The sequence below is a fragment of the Dasypus novemcinctus genome, chromosome 1, assembly GCF_030445035.2.
Source record: "Dasypus novemcinctus isolate mDasNov1 chromosome 1, mDasNov1.1.hap2, whole genome shotgun sequence".
Classification (NCBI taxonomy): Eukaryota; Metazoa; Chordata; class Mammalia; order Cingulata; family Dasypodidae; genus Dasypus; species Dasypus novemcinctus.
Genome location: NC_080673.1, coordinates 196,075,516 through 196,092,142, shown reverse-complemented (window position 1 = coordinate 196,092,142; position 16,627 = coordinate 196,075,516). Strand labels below are relative to the sequence as shown.

The 16,627-nt window shown below is 39.5% G+C and overlaps 1 protein-coding gene across 7 annotated transcripts in view; it reads right to left on the bottom strand.

Moving 5' to 3' along the window:
* Positions 1 to 16,155, bottom strand: part of BOD1L1 (biorientation of chromosomes in cell division 1 like 1) — a 56,656-nt gene extending 40,501 nt beyond the window's left edge. For 5 of the 7 annotated variants that reach the window (XM_058300912.2, XM_058300932.2, XM_012528532.4 and 2 more), the window contains exons 1-7: positions 15,811 to 16,155; positions 9,637 to 9,761; positions 5,922 to 6,112; positions 4,816 to 5,427; positions 4,106 to 4,255; positions 2,595 to 2,758; positions 225 to 336 (exon numbers count right to left, since the gene is read on the bottom strand). In XM_058300912.2, the coding sequence (XP_058156895.1) occupies positions 225 to 336; positions 2,595 to 2,758; positions 4,106 to 4,255; positions 4,816 to 5,427; positions 5,922 to 6,112; positions 9,637 to 9,761; positions 15,811 to 16,053 (1,597 nt within the window). In that variant the 5' untranslated portion in view covers positions 16,054 to 16,155. Of the gene's footprint in view, positions 1 to 224; positions 337 to 2,594; positions 2,759 to 4,105; positions 4,256 to 4,815; positions 5,428 to 5,921; positions 6,113 to 9,636; positions 9,762 to 15,810 lie in introns of those variants that run through there. The other 2 variants (XM_058300918.2, XM_071217248.1) reach the window with 2 other exon arrangements.
* Positions 16,156 to 16,627: the final 472 nt, after the last annotated feature.

Here is a 16,627-nt window from a genome sequence, read left to right as displayed (position 1 = left end):
CTCACATAATAACAATTCATTTTCTAGTGATAGTTTATTTCACAACCATGAGAAAATGAATTAACACATAATTAAATAAGCTAACCCCCTATAGAATGCTTTATTTACCTAAAGCACTATAAATAAATGGATGTTATTTTATAATCATATCTCATAAGTAATATGAGTATTTAGAAAATAATGCATACAAAATAGTTTAACATATTAAAAATTAACATCTATACCTTGACCCTTGGCTTTTGAAGATTTTGTCTTTTCTGCTTTCTGTTTTCGTTTTTCTTCAAGTTTCTCTCTATTAATTTGCCTTCTTAAAAGCCTTTCTTCTTTTTCTTTCGCCTAAAACAACAAAATAAAGTATTCACAATTATCCTGATAGATTATTAGGCCAAAACAAAAAACACTCCAAAGAAAAATACACTAAGGAATTGTTATAAGATAAAGAAAAGTAGTAGTTTGCATTTCAGATAGTCTCACAAATGAATGGGCTCTACAAAAATGTGTATATACATCACATCACATACATATAAATACACATACACACAAAATTTTTTTTTACTATATATTTTTTTTCATGTGGCTTTTCAGAATTTGGAAGCTACCAGAATTAAAGAGGTGGATGTAAAATTTTTCTATAACTCATATCAATATTAGAAAAAGTGGCTTAATAAACTAGTTGATTTAATTAAAAGATCAGGCATGAAAAATACCTATGAGCACCAAGTGCACATAGGTGATTCTTCATAACTTTTCAATTATTCTTACAGGAAACAGTTGATGTGCAGATTCAAGTAACAAGATCGTCTTACAACAAACCTGATTTACTGATTATACTCTTGGGACCCATGCTTTGGAACTGGGACTTTCTGCTGCTGTATTTTAAAGTGAGGGAGCATTCACAGTCATTGTTACTTCCACCACCCACCTCTGGCCCTGAGCTCAAAGCTCCAAGATGCAAAAAACCTAAGCACACGTTTAACTCCAGTCCAAGAAACCTTTTCAAAAGATAAAAAAAAAGGTACATATATATAAAACAAACTCTTTCTGTGGTCCTATCATAAAAGTTAGCTGTCCAGTAAAATAGTGCCATTTTACCATCACCACAAACACACTTTTTCTTTCTTAATGCAGAGTCCTAACTAAAATTTAAGGCAAGATAAAATAGAGCCCTTTTATTTCTTACTCGTCATATTTAAATCTGTTGTCCCAAATAAACCTTTTATAAAAGAAAAAGAAGGAAAATAAAATCAAGAAAGGAAGGCAGAGACACCATACTTTCCATGGTGCTTTCTTCCAATTGAGCAAAGGATGACAGTAACTTGAGACAAAGGTTTACACGTTGTTCTCACAAAACACTATGTTGGTATATCTACTTCCCCAGTCTGGTCTCTACTAGGCTGGTTTATAATGTTACATAGCAAGATGGTAAGGAGAGGCTACACTGATTAGGTCCCTCTTACCAGAAAGACTAAAAGGCACTCTCTGATTTGCCAAATCCAAAATCAGGATTCTATTTTGGAGATTTTAAAAATTGTAATCATAAAGTGGTACAGATTCAAGTAAGTGGCTGATTTCTTCTATTCAAAGTTTTTCCTAGCACTTTGAAAATGTTGCTCCTAGTCACTTTTCAGCTCTTCTACACAAATCCTTATTTCATTCTAATGAGCTGATTTACTATCTACCCAAAATAGTCTAAACTTACTCATTATGAGATTCTTCCACATGCTTTCCTGCCCTCTTGGAATACTTCCTTCCTCCCCTATGCAAATTATAAAAATCCAATACCCAGCTCAACTTCTGCCTCCGTTTCTTCTTTTTTCCCCACAAGTGCTCTCATGTAGGGCCTGTCTAGAGCAGACCCTCAATAAACATCTGCGGAAAGAAGGATTGAACAGGACCGTAGCAGATTATTTCTTAGCTCACCTGACAGCATAAACTTAGCAATCTCTTATGGAAAAGAAAAAGAGCACCTCCCTTCCCTACTATTATAAGATACATGTTCATTACACAAAATTAAGCAAATACAACACAGTATCAAAAAATAAAATGCACGTATAATGCTGCTAAGCACTTAAACATTTTGGAGTACTTCCTCAAATTCTTCTGTGTGAATCACATTCTAAGATATACAACTTTTTATATTTTAATATTTCTGAAGTTGGGAGCTACCTTCAACTGATATATACACACAATGAGTAGCATTTTTCACCCTCTAAGAAGCTGTTATCAATTCAATGGCACATTTCACCACTGGAACCATTTTCAAATCCAGGAAATATGTGGGCTGTGTGTCCTTCCTAGTATTATGCCAGTGGCCATACACCTTATCTTTGTATGACTTGATCCATACTTAATTCAAACATTTCCATACTTGAAACATTTAGGTTGTTACAAGTATTTCCCTACTCTTAATAATGATGAGATGTACACCTCTGCCACTTGTTTGTCTATTATCCCTAATTAAATGATGAGGTTCCTGAAGGCAGAGCCAGTATATAACTGCCTTGCATGCTGGCCAATAATTTGCATACAGGTTATTTTAAGTTTGTCAACCTGGTTCACTAGGCTAAAACAATAAGATAACAAATCTGACTTACAATAGACTGTCGCCGTTGTTCTACAGTAAGTTCGTCATCAGAATCACTATAGTATTTAGAGTAAAGATAGGGTTTGTGGACATAAGCATGTCGTACACTTTTTGCTTTTCCTTCACTAGGATCGTTAGTTTGGGTTTTTGTTTTATTCTGCTTGTTCTCTTCATCTGGAAGAAAGTCAATAAAAGAGGAGTGTTTCTGTAAATTAGTAATAGATCAGGATTATGCTGTACAAGCAGCAAAAGCAGTATCAACACAGTTCAAGTGCATCTATAGGCCCAACAGGAAATAACTGTGGGAAAATTCAGAAATTGACTTATTCAAAGGCTATAACCCATATCTTAATTTATTTCTTAACAATTAGCTCCTCACACATAAAGGAAGGCAAAGAAAAATTAAACGTTATAAATATTTGTTCTCTTGGCCACCCTCTAGTCTCTCATTTAGGGAAGAAGGAGCAATCAATATGTGGCCCTATACCAAGTCTCTACAACAGGAAGGTGGAATTATAACATGGCAAGAAGAAGGAAACTTGTAAAAGCAAGGCTTTCATTTCCTGCCACTTAGTTCTCCCAAAATAGCCATCTTCATCTTACTTTCAGATCCTAGACATATAAAATGTAGCTCTGCCCAGGAAAAAAAAAAACACAACAACTTAAAAAGACCTAAAAAGGCATCCAGAATTAGAGTTTTAGTTAGGCTAGAGAAAGTGGAGCATGTTCAGAGGATGAACAACGTCTTCCCTAAGTGGGGAGTGCTGTTGCTTTTTTGGGCAGTTTACTTTTTCATGGCTACTAAGAAAAGAACGAAAGATGGGAGACATTGAGAAATACCTCTATGGTATTAAAAAGTAAGTCATTCTTCTCTTAGCTTTTTTTCACTTATCCTTTTTTTCTTCTATGATCATCTCTCTAGGGATCCTATCCAAAGCCAGGAGCAAATTTACAACATGCTATCTAAAGGCAACTGCAAATAATACTCAGTATTTTTGATTTTTTAAAAAGTCACTAAGAATTTAATGATGTAATGAAGAACAGTGTAAGTGGAGGTTAGAAGCTTAGATTCAGGTTTGAGATCTGCACTGCTACTCTCTAGCTCGTGCTCTTTCTGTGACTTTGTTTCCTCATCTATACTAATTTCATAGGATTGTTGGAAGGATTACATGAGTTATTATGCAAAAGCCTTAGCACAGTGCTTGGAACACAGTAAATGCTTAATAAGGGTAAGCTTAAAAACAAGCAAGCAAAAAGCATCTTCATATATACATGATATCATCTAAATCTCATAGTAATCCTAAAAGATAGAGTTAGAGCTAGAGAAACCAAGGCTGTTGAGGTTTAGTAACTTACCAAGTTTGCTTAGACAGAAACCTCAGAAACTCTAACAAATCTTCCAACTACAAAGTCCCATGCTCTTGCCACTATACCACACTGTCTTTCATGATATAGCCATCTGAATACACAATAATGCTCGGTGAGAAGCTTCACAGAGGCATTATAAGGAAAAGGCTTTACCATCTGATGTAATCTCTCCTTCTTCTGTGCTATCAGACATTACAACTTCCTCCTCAGTGTCTTCTTCAAAAGATGAAAGGTCACTGGTATGGACAGAGCTAACTGTGATGTCTGTGAGTCCATCTACATCAGAATCTATCAAAGAACAATCTTTAAGAATAAAATAAAAACAGAGAAAAATAAATCACCTTGTTACTGTAATATATTCAGAAGCCCAATTCCCAAATTACATTTAAAATTTTCTGCTTTAAATATATGTTAAAGAATTTAACTTTAGAAATGAAAATCTCATTCTTAGTAACTAATATCAAATAATAGTTGCTTCCAGAAAATACAAAGGCATATAGTATCCTCCAAAAATAACTTAAACTATTAATTTAAGATATAAATGATTTAAACAAAAGGAAATTATGAATAACTGAAATATTTACTATATTGCTATGAATTAGGTTGCCTGGAATAATGTATATAAAGTAAATTATAAGACAAATTACATGGTTCTCTGTTCCTTCACTTTGTGAACTGGTACATTAATCTAGAAAAGTAGATAAATGTTTATTGCTTCTTTTTTTTTAAAGCAAAGGGAATATAAGTTTTCAGAACTTTGAAATAAAAATACCAAAGAAATTTATTAAAATTTGAAGGCAAGCAAATACCAGCCACTCCCAAACGACCCTGTGTTCTTTAAACTTTTACAAGTTTTCATATACCTTCTTTTGTCCCTTCAATGGTTTTAGTTTTATTACTGTTCTTTTCTGAAGGAAGTTTCGAACTCTCTTCTTTTTCCTTTGCTTGTTTCTCATCTTTTACTTTTTGTATATCTTCATTCCTTTTCGAGTGGTCAAATTTCTTTTCAATCTTTTCCTTCTTTTCTTTCTTTCTTTCTCCTTTTTCATTGCTGTCTAGTTTCTTTTCACATTTGTCTGTTGATTTATTTTTTTGGTCAGTGCTTTCCTGTTGAACCTCCTTATTTAGCAGAACTAAATTATTGTTCTCTTTTGTGTGATTTTTAATTTCTTCAACTGGACAAGAAAGGTCACTGGATTCTTCAGACTTATGGGCTATTTCCAGTCCTTCTCCTACAGAGTCTGGTAAAGATTTTTCTTTATCAACCATGTCCTCTGTACTTTTCTCTTTTTCAGTACTAGCATCAATGCTTGGCTGAGTTGTGAGTTTTTTTGATACTCTCTCACTGATCTTGGCATTTGATGTTTCTGTTGAAGCCCTGGCGGCACTGGCTTCTTGGTTAAGAGAAGTTATAGTTTCCAAGATTGACATGGCATCATTAGCTACGTTAGCACTGGGCCCCGGTGCAGGGACACCTTAGAGGGAAAGACAAGTTTTAGAATAAGTGTGCAGAAGGCAAGTACCTCTGCTGAATCAATCCTATGTGTCACTATCATCTTTATAATGATGCATATGCTGTGCTTATCATTCATATTCCTTTAGACTTTCAGGCGTAGATACCAGTACCTGCCCTATTCTAAATTCTCTACCTTTCTAATATAGTATCTTAGGAAAAATACTATGCAAATCTGAGAAGTCCTAGTCTATGTCCTAGAAATTAAACTAATTAAAATCAAGCATTTAAATCATTTCCTTTACTTAAAAAAACACGTTACTAGGTGTATTTATTTTGCATTAATATATAAAAAAAGAAACAATATGCCAGTTTACGGATTTGGGTGATATTTATGGTAAATACAGTTTCACTAGAGTAGCCAAATAGAGAAAGGTTTGAAAAACCAGATACCCTCAACTTGATACGTACTTCAAAGAAAAGAGATGGAACTGACCAAGAGTAAAAGTACAGCACCTGGTGTTATGAGGGAAGAGTCTGGTTTCTCATCTTCGGGAGCTGTGCTGCCACTTGCTTCCTCTTTGTGATTTAGTGTGGCCAAAAATTCATGCACAGCTTTTTCCACCTGAGGTCTGAATGTGTGATTGATCTTTGGATCCACAACCTGAGAAATAATTCGGTCGATACCAGATTCCAACATTCCTGACCTGTAACACAGGATAACTTAAAGGAAGGTGTAGCAGTTTGATATTATTTATGAATTCCAAAAAGAGATACAGATTATGTTTGTAAACTGGTCTGTTCCACTGGGAATGACACCCTTTGACGGATTTAAATCCAAAGGCTTTATATTTATTTGATTAAATCAAGACTAGCACTTTGATTCAACCATGTTATTAGGGCATGATAATGGGGGAAACAGACATGAATGACTACAATCCAAGGTGATAGGCACAAGTACACACCATGTACTACAGGAAAACAGAGAAACCCGAAATGATCAAATACATTTGTGGTAACTTGGGAATGCTTCACGGAAAGGAGACATTTGAGTCTTATTTTACTTTTCATAGGAGAAAAGGAGAAAAAACGTGCTCCTAGATAATGAAACATCATATATAAAGGGCAGATGAATGAAGCAGACTGCAGCATCTGAAATGTGCAGAAAATCACAAAGGCATCTGAGCAAAATAAGAGAACATGAATTTATTTTAAGAAAAACACTCAAAAACCTTGCGTCTTCCAACAAAGAACTCGAGGTGTTGAAGCATCCTGAACAGTGTTGGAAGAGCAAGGAGCTAGTCATTTCCAGTTTCTAGGTCTCAGTCTTGCTACAGAACGGGTAGGAGGTGACATTCCTTACACCTCGCATTGCTACTTTTTGAGAGCAGCTGTCTGGAGTGGAGGATGGATTAGATTTTCATCTCCTGAGGCACCTTGCAGCCTTGTGATACTATAATTCCACTAAGTGGGTCACAGAGAAATAAATGCATCAACGTGCCACAAAGTAGGTTACTTGCTTTTTAAAATTTTAAGGGAAAAAATGCAAATCCTGCAAACAGTTATATCTTAGAGGTATATTTAAAACGTAGCCGGTGGGAAAGAAACAAGGAAATTCAGTCCGAAAATGTTTTAATTTAAGGCACAAATACAAAGGCACAAAAATATAAAATAAAACCCATCTACCCACCCCAAGATTGTTACTTCAGTATTTCCTTTGCTTATTTTCTGATCTTTCTTCCTTCAAACAAACAAATCAAATACATTTCTCCTTCAATCCTCTCTTGCACAGAGGTCAACTCTTATTTTAAATAAAAATGGTGACTGGTGTTAATGATCACACTGTACTAAGTGGGTTCACTGTCTTGAAGTGTGGTTAAAGTTGCCTCACCAGATGGGGGAGAAGTCACAGCACCAGGTTCAAGGACAAAGACAAAATGACAGCAGCTGGAATTTTTCGGGTTAATGCTACTTCCTTGTTTTTGTTTTCAATTCTGTTCTGTTAAGATCATTATTCAGAGTTACCTAGCATTTCCAGACTCTGGTGTGCAAAGGAATATGTAAGTAGGATAAGATTTTCTCCCTACTGGGCCAGCAGATTAGCTATTAAGTTGAACCATATGAAACTGCTGATATTAGGTCATGTGTGTCTGAAAAAAAAAAGACAATTTCATACAGTTCAAGTTAACAGACAATTTAGTAATTTCTAGGTTTTATGTATGAAAAACTTTGGGGCTAGTCCATCCTTATACCATGAGTTTGAACACAACTAAATAATCTCATTGTTTAAGGAAGCTTTAAAATGTTTTCATTAGTAACATAAAACTTTACTACTGGAATCTATGTCAGAGAATAGTTAACAAGAATAATAGAGCTACAAGAGAATTTACAGATATCCTACGAAGAGCAATGTCTAAATTATTCAAGAGAGACAGCTGTGATTCCTGTTTCTAAACATTTCTGGCTGAGGGGATCCTTCATTTCTCATAGACAGACTGTTCCAGTATGAAACAGTGGTGCAGTCACAAGGACGCCTTACCAGTGTGTATAGCAGCCCCTTGCCATTATTGATGATTCTGCGATAATGTCTTATATTTATACATCAAGACATGAAAGTGCTTGATTTTTACATGTGCAAGACTCAGTTTAGTTCCCATATACAAAAGAACAGATTAATGACTGCTTCCCTAATCTCTAGACTGTGTGCTAAGGATAAGGAGTAAATGCAACGCCAGGGAATTTCTCTTCCATTTTAGCCTCTCAACCTGTGAAGGGAAGTATGCAAGATTCTACAACACTCCCAAACATGTTTTTAAAGTAAGGCAATCTTTTGTGAGAAGGGAAGCAGCTATGCAAATTTCTAATTAAAAGCACTCCATAACCTGTAGAAGGGTGATTTGCCAGTAACCTGCTCTCCCTGCACCTTTCTGCCCCTCCAACGTCCCTTCCCCTATACCCAGTTCTCCAGAAGGCCTTTGTGTACAAGAGTAACCCCTCCAGGTCTCTCACCCCACAGACCTCTTCTATCCCTTCTTTTTCTGGTAACAGCTTGGACCTTTTCCCAACAGGTATTATGATGCAGCCTTCTAACGGCATCTTTTGATCTCACCTGGACTCTGTACAGGTTCCTCAAAGATCCTCTAAAATGTAGACAACACAACTACTCTTAAGTTTCCCTCTTCTCTAATTCATGAGGAGACACAGGCTCCTGATTTCTTGCATTAAGTAAGGCTAAATGGGTCTGTCTTTTAGTCAGTGTTATTTTTATTGGTGGGGCTTCCAGTGGGTTGAAACTATTAACAAGGCAATGCCTTAGTTAAGCTTACAAGGTTCCTGTGGGACAAAAGGGAATTAAGGGACAGCAAGGAATGAAACTGATTTGTTTAACTGTATAAGAGCCACATTTCACTTTCATAGATATGCCTGAATGTAAATATTTGTCAAGGCAGGAAGATGAGGTGCTCTTTAAACTTAGTTATCCTTTTTTTTTTGGGGGGGGTGGATGCAGCAGGAATAGCATATTCAAGTCTTCTTGTTTTGGCAAATATTTACAGTTAAGAACAATATTAGACTGTAAATCTGCTTTCTTGGAGTAAATAAGAGTTTAGTTCTCTGCGAACATTTCAGTTCTTCTCATTCTTTTTATCTTATGTTCATACAAAATGTCTTTGATAGGGCTAAGCACACTTTTTTTTTTCTATATCACCACTGAATAGTAGAGTTAGAAGTAATAGTAAAATGTGAAAAAAAAAAAGGGGTGGGTAAGTGGGGAGCTGTATCAGAAGATAGAAGACATGACCTTTAAATTGGGGGAAAATATTTTCATTTCAGCAGTCTTTAATTATAAAAGAGGAATAATAAAGCCTGTTCTGGTAAGATTAAGAAATTAGTTGTGAATGTAATTATACAGGATATTATTGCATTTATAATCTATCAACATCATATTTAGATTTTTTAAGTCACTTTCTTATCCTTTCAAATATTTCTAAAGTCTACAGAAAAAAAAACAGACTATTAAATTTTATGGGGGGCGGAGGGGGAAAGGGAGAAGTGAAGCAATTAGAGCATACTCCAAAACTTATACTGCACCTTAAGAAGTAGCCATACCAAACCTGATAAAGTTGTCAACATCCTTAGGTGAACAAACTTCTGTGTAATGTCTCTGCTTTCAAGAAAAGTAGGTTGTAAAGTTTAAAAACCTACCTAGGAACTCTGTAATTCTGAGACTTACTTGAGGACTTGCTGTCTAATATTATTCCTTAACTGGTTCTTATTGAGATGTGGACTCCACGTATGAGTTGCTAAGTGGTTTGCAACAAAGTTGTCAACACGTTGTCTAAGATTCTGATAGGCAGGCTAGAAAGGGAAAAAAAACATAAATGTTAAAAATTTCCAATGTTATACAATATCAATAGTGATAGCTCCAGGGGTTTGAATATCTGTAACAGTGTTAAGATTTCTTAGATTTCAACATCAATGTGGCCTGGAAGCAAAGTTTCATAGTTTATGACAATCCTGCCTCAGGATAAGGTGTAATTATTCAAACACTGCTTATTTATCTAAGACAAGGGGTTTGGAGATATGAAGAATACAAAGTTGAAAAACACACCTCTTATCTGTAGATAAAGGACTAGAAAATGAGACAGAAATAAATGCTATAGTTAGATGTGGAGGAAAGAAAGGGAGAGGAGCAAACGAAATAAGGCTTCATTGGGAATGTGGCATTCGAGTCAGAGGTTTAACAACATAGCTGGATGGTGGACTCTGCATATACAGCAACAACATAAGCAGAGAGCAAGTGGATGAGAAAATGCGGGACAGGGGTGTGGGCGGACCTCCAAATTTGGTAGTTAAATTTGAAGAAGAGCATACAAAAAAGCAGAGAATGAACTTGGAGACTTAGGTTGGTACCAGGTAATAGAGTGCTTTGGGTTCCTGTTAAAGAAGTTTGGAATTTGGGGTAGAGAATGGGAACCCACTGCACATATGAACAATATGATAGCTGATCTTTCTGATGATTAATTGTTCTACATTGAAAAAGCAAAGATATACTTAGTAAAGTATGTAATAACTAAAGTAATGAAGATCTGCACTGGGGTGGCAAGAAAATGCTGAGGCATGGATCCAGGGATCCATGGAGGGACAATTACTTGAACTAGGTATTAAATATGATATAGGGCAGTGCTACTGGTATCGAGTGAGTAGAAGCCAGGGATGCTGCTCAATGTCTTACAATGCACAGGACAGCCCCTCCTAACAAATAATTATTTAGCCCAATATCTCAACAGGGCTGAGGCTGAGAAATTGATCAGGGGAGCAGTGGGAGAGATGACATATATTATGTCCTGTCTGACCCCTCATTCAGGCGGCACACTCTTTCTGGAGGCTGTCCCCGCCACTTTTGTTGTCTACCTTTCTTTTATGTGACTTTTATGTAGATAAGTTTGAGAGTCTATAAATGACTTTAAACACAACTGGTATAGCCTCATCTTCTGCCATTTTGCCCCCACCCCCCTCAAAGTTTACACTCCACGCTTTTACTCTTCTGCAACTATCATTCCCTTTATTGGTCCACCTGGCAAACCTCTTACTTTCTGAGCCCACACTAATCCACGAAGATATCTTTGACACCCAAGGTAGGCTTATGTGGTTCTTCTCCCATGTTCCCACTGTCTCCTATATGTAGCACCATTGTAATTCTCATAGTGTATTTTGGGAGGGGCATATTTAGCTCCTCATGCAAATATAAGCCTGCTAATCTGTTTTCACAATACTGCTTGGCATATAGGCAATCAAAGCATAATCGCCACATGAATGGATAACCATCTTGAACCCAGTATATGGTAAAGGTTTTAACTCTATGTAATGTCACTTCTACATTTTTCCCCCTGAATCTTTCAAAAAAATTTTTAATTGTATTTTTTGAAGATACATAGATCACAAAAAATGTTACGTTAAAAAAATATAAAGGTTCCCATATACCCCACACCCCACCCCACCCCACTCCTCCCACATCAACAACCTCTTTCATCATTTTGTTACTTCCACTTTTAAGACTGTTGCTTAGGGAAGTGGACTTGGCTCAACAGATAGAGCAACCACCTACCACATGGGAGGTCCAGGGTTCACACCCAGGGCCTCCAGACCCATATGATGAGCTGGCCCAAGCGCAGTGCTGATGCATGCAAGGAGCGCCATGCCATGCAGGGGTGTCCCTTGTGTAGGGGAGCCCCACGCGCAAGGAATGTACCCCATAAGGAGAGATTCCCAGTGTGAAAAAAGTGCAGCCTGCCCAGGAGTGGCACCGCACACATGGAGAGCTGAAGCAGCAAGATGACACAACAAAAGAGACAGATTCCCAGTGCCACTGACAAGAATACAAGCGGACACAGAAGAACACACAGTGAATGGGCAGAGAGAGCAGACAATTGGGGGAGGGGGCGGGGCGGGGAAGGGGAGAGAAATAAATAAAAGTAAATAAATAATCTTAAAAAAAAAAAGACTGTTGCTGATACCTATTTTCTATCCTATAAGAAGCAGTCTCATATCATTTTTTAAGTTCCTCTCCATTTCAAAAATCAATGTGAACTAAACTAATTCTTTCTCTCCAGTTACTTGGAAACATAACTCTTCTTTCCAGTGTTTCCAATTCTAATAAATCTTTAGATTAGGCTCTAACATCACAATTCATTTAACAATCTAGTTCCTTGATAACAAGTTCAAATCTGAACTATCTATGGGTAATTTCCCTTGTTTCCAAGTTCCCCTTTCAGTAAAAAGCCTAGAATCTAGAGAAATCTGGATCCCATTATTCTAGGAATATGTTCCTTGTTTCTTTTCTAGTGCTCTGGTCAAAAACCTGGGGTTTATTCTTGACTCCTTTCTCTTCTGCCCCACATCAAAATCATTAGCACATTCCGTCAGCACTAGGATCACAATACATCCAGACTCTGACACTTTTTACTACCTTACTGCTACCACTCTGGTCTAAGCCATTTTTCTCTCCTGTCTAGATGAGAGTAACTGATCTTTCTGCTACTACCCATGCCCACCTGAAGTCTCTTTTCCACTGAGAAGCCAGAGTGACTCTTCTAAGATTTGTGGCTATTTAAGTAACTACATAATTTATTGTCCAACCAGATAAAACTGAATGTGAAAGGAGGAGCTATCAATAACTGCATATGGTCAACCCATCTATAATGGAAGTCAGATCCTGTCTCCTGTCTATCTTCTTAAACTCACAATGGCTTCCAGGCTTCTGAGTAAAGCCAAACTCCAATGGCTTTGAAGACAGTCTGATGTGGATGGAGGGAGGGCACTCCTACCTCACCTTCTACCACTTTCTTCCACAGCATGTTCTGCTGCAAAGTCTTTTGTACTTGCTGTGGCTATTCAAACACCATCTTACTGAAGTTTTCCCTGAACAACTTACTCAAAAAAAAAGTACAACCCTTTCCACCCTTCATCATGTTTTATTTTTTCCATAGAACCTATCACTGACATATTCAGTGACCAGGAGTCATGCATTCTCAGAGCTTTTTTTGGTGGTTAAGGGCCACCAAAGGCCCTATGACTGTTTGGGGAATTCTATGAACTTCTATATAAGTGCCAGTTAAAAGAGAGGAAGAAATGTGCTGGAGGTGCAGTTAATGTTGGGGTTTAAGATATATTTAGGGGATTTGAATCTCTGGACTGACAATGTGATAGCCAGGTCCTGAGCCTCAACAGACTCCAGCACCTACAATCTGATTTATTGGACTCACCACACTCAGCTAAGATGGAGTTGAAGAAGGACAACCACCACACCATGGAGCCTAGAGTGATTACAACTGAAAGTGGGAGGATTGCATCCAACATCCATGTGGAATCTGAGCCTCCTCTTGACATAGAGGTGCAATGGACACAACCAATCCAATGTCCACATAGAAGAGGTGGCATTGGATTGGGAAAAGTGGACATGGTGGCTGATGGGTATGGGGAAAGGCAGGAAGAGATGAGAGGTGGAGGCGTCTTTGGGACATGGAGCTGCCCTGGATGGTGCTTCAGAGGCAATCACCGGACATTGTAAATCCTCACAGGGCCCACTGGATGGAATGGGGGAGAGTATGGGCCATGATGTGGACCACTGACTATGAGGTGCAGAGGTGCCCAAAGATGTACTTACCAAATCCAATGGATGTGTCATGATGATGGGAACGAGTGTTGCTGGCGGGGGGAGAGGTGGGGTGGGGGGGGTGGGGTTGAATGGGACCTCACATATATATTTTTAATGTAATATTATTACAAAGTCAATAAAAAAAAAAAAAGAAAAAAAGAAGTACTGCACACAGCTACACAGCCATAAGGCAATAAAAGAATAAGAAATTAAAAAAAAAAAAAAAAAGAGAGAGGAAGAAGAGAAGGGGGAGAGGGAAGGAGACAGACATGGGGCAAAAGAGACAAGATAACTGGAAACAGGTTTGAAGTTAGGAGCATATATAGCTTGACCAAACCCAGGAGTTTCTTTCTGTTGAGAGAAGGCATCATTTCAGGTCCATTCTTCTCTAGCCTCAAACAGTTAAATGAGGAACTTATTCTGTGATCTCTGAACTCTCTGAAGCTATATACTATGTTGAGCCACATGAAGCTACTTATATTCAAGCATTTTTAAACTATAAAAACAGCATTTTAATGTGGACATGTACAGTTTTCTTGGGATAAGGTCCTAGCTTTCATGAGACTGTCAAAGCAACTTTTATCCACTTTCCCTCAAGAAAGGTTAAGACTCCATTTTGAGAGGGTCTGGCTGGGATATCAGACACACAACAATAACATTCAGTGGAGATGGGGATGAAGAAAAAGTTGAGTCTTAGACATTGTAGCCCCCGAGTCAGTATATTTAAAATTTCTATGTGTACAATGGTAATACACGTATTTGTGTGTTTCTGAAAACAGCAAAGTGAAAAAAAAAACAGACTTTGGGTAATGTTTACCCATTTACGTTTACTTATCCCAAAAAGAAAGAAAGAAAGAAAGAAAGTGATAGGCTGTATTTCCAGAAAGGTGGACCCCTACCCTAAAACAAAGCAAGAACACTATATACATCCCAAATGGGTAAACACTCCCAAATGGTGCAAAAACCCCAACACTCTGAGAAGGCACATCCTACTTCTGGTCTAAATAGTGGGTCCAGTAACAGAGTTCACATAAGGGAAGAGGTCCACAGATTTTCAGAAGGCTTTTTCTGCTGGAAACAGAAATCGTGTACAGTTTACCTCAAAGTTTGGTGAGTTCTGAGTCACAAGAAGTACAGATTTATTTGTAGATGCTGCAAACACCCGCTTCTCAAAGAAGCAAGGTTCCTCAGAATAGCCAAACATGCTAAGAGTGAAAAACCTTCATTCACCCCACCCAAACTCCAATCTGAAGCACCAAATGACACCTAAGCCAAAAACAATTTTTCAATGTGTTTCTTTCTTCACTTGCTTCCAGAATTCCAGATTCGATTGTTTTCCATCCATCTCTCTGATTGCTCCTTTTTGGGATCCTGATAGTTTGTTGACAGACTGGCTAAGTATACCTGTCCTGCAAATGCCACTTTCATACTGATATTTGGTACAAAGTCCCTTCCTCTCCCTGGTCCCTAACTCTTTTTGGACAGAGAACCACCTTGCTGACCTTTTCCCCTCTCCCACCACCCCCTTCTGTACTCACTTTTCTTTCCTGCCCTTTCTCCACTTCAGTATCTATCATCATCTCTCCTTCATCTTCTCTTGAAACGCTTGGTTCTCCCTGTTCCTACCCCCCTCCACTTTCTGACCTTAGGTGACTTGGACTAAGCCAACCTCAATCAGGCAGTCACTGGTAGAAATCAAACTACACCCGCGATCTCCCCAATCTATCTTTTTCTGTCCAGCTCCGCCTCTTTTTCTTTGCATGCCCCTCAATGTCCAGCAAAGCACACTGCAAATAATTTGATTCAATCAACATTTAATCATGTTTTCAAAAGTTCAAAGACATGGCCCTGTCTCCCAGGAGCCTTCAAGAGAGAAGGCAAAAATAACATGGATACAAAGTAAACCTTGTTCTTTGTAAGAACAAGGACTTGCTCACTTGTGTATCCCCAGCACCGAAACAGTGTCTGGCACATAGCAGGGGGCTCAATAAACGGAAGTCGGTTAAATGGATGTAAGGATAGAAGAATGAATGAAGGCATGGTGCTTTGCACAGTGCGTGTCACACAGTAGGAGCTCCAAGAGGAAGTGGCTGCAAAAGGAACTCAGCAAAAGGTGCGTTCAAGAGCGGCCGCAGCTGGGGAAGCCGAAGCGGCCAGGCCCACCCGGGGGATGCTGGAGGCTGCCGGAGAAGGCGGCCCTCGGGGTCCTCCCTCTCTCCCGCAGACCCTCAGTCCCCGCGCGCCCCGCACCTTGGTGTCCACGTCGGCCAGGCAGTCCCTGCGGAACTGGTCGAAGAGTCCTTGGCTCTTGAGGTGGTTCACGATCATGGCCACGAGCTGCGGGTCCCCCGCGCCGGCCCCCGCGCCGCCGGTGCCGCTCGCACCCGCACCCGGGCCAGCCCCGGGGCCCGGCGGCGGGGGCGGCGGCTGCGGCTGCGGCGGGGGTGGCGGGGGCGCCGGAGGAGGCGGCTGCGGCTGCGGGTTGGTGGCCATGGCGGCCTGGGCCGGGGAGGGCGCGGGCGAGCGAGCGCTCCTGGGAGGCGGCGGCTGCCCCGGTCCCGCCGCCCGAGGAAAACCAACGGGATGTTGTTACGGAACCAGGGGACCCAGAACAACCCCGGAAGTGAAAAGGAATCCGGGGAAGAGAGGAAAAGGCGGTGGTAAGAGCAACGAAGGACGGGCGACGGGGGCCGCGAGGGGCCTCTTCTGGCTGACATCGCGCGCAGGCATCTCGCGAGACCTGGCTGCGGCGGCTGGGCCGGGAACCCTGCTTTTGAATCCAGGATGTTGGGGCGTTCTGGCGCGTGTGGCGCCCCATTCCATGCACAATGTTCTTTAGACTGGACACTTTTGTTTCTGTTTCACGGAGTAGTTGAGATTCATAGAAGGTTATGCGACCCGTGTGTGGATCTGCTTATTCTCAACCCATCCGGCCCTCTTCGTTCTCATTCTAAGTTCCTGCCCAATTTTTCTTACCAGCAGGAGCCCGAGGGCACTCCTTGTCATTCTTCCGGTCTCCCACCACCCTGCCATTTTTACTTTGGATCCTCTGTTAACCCTCCAAGTG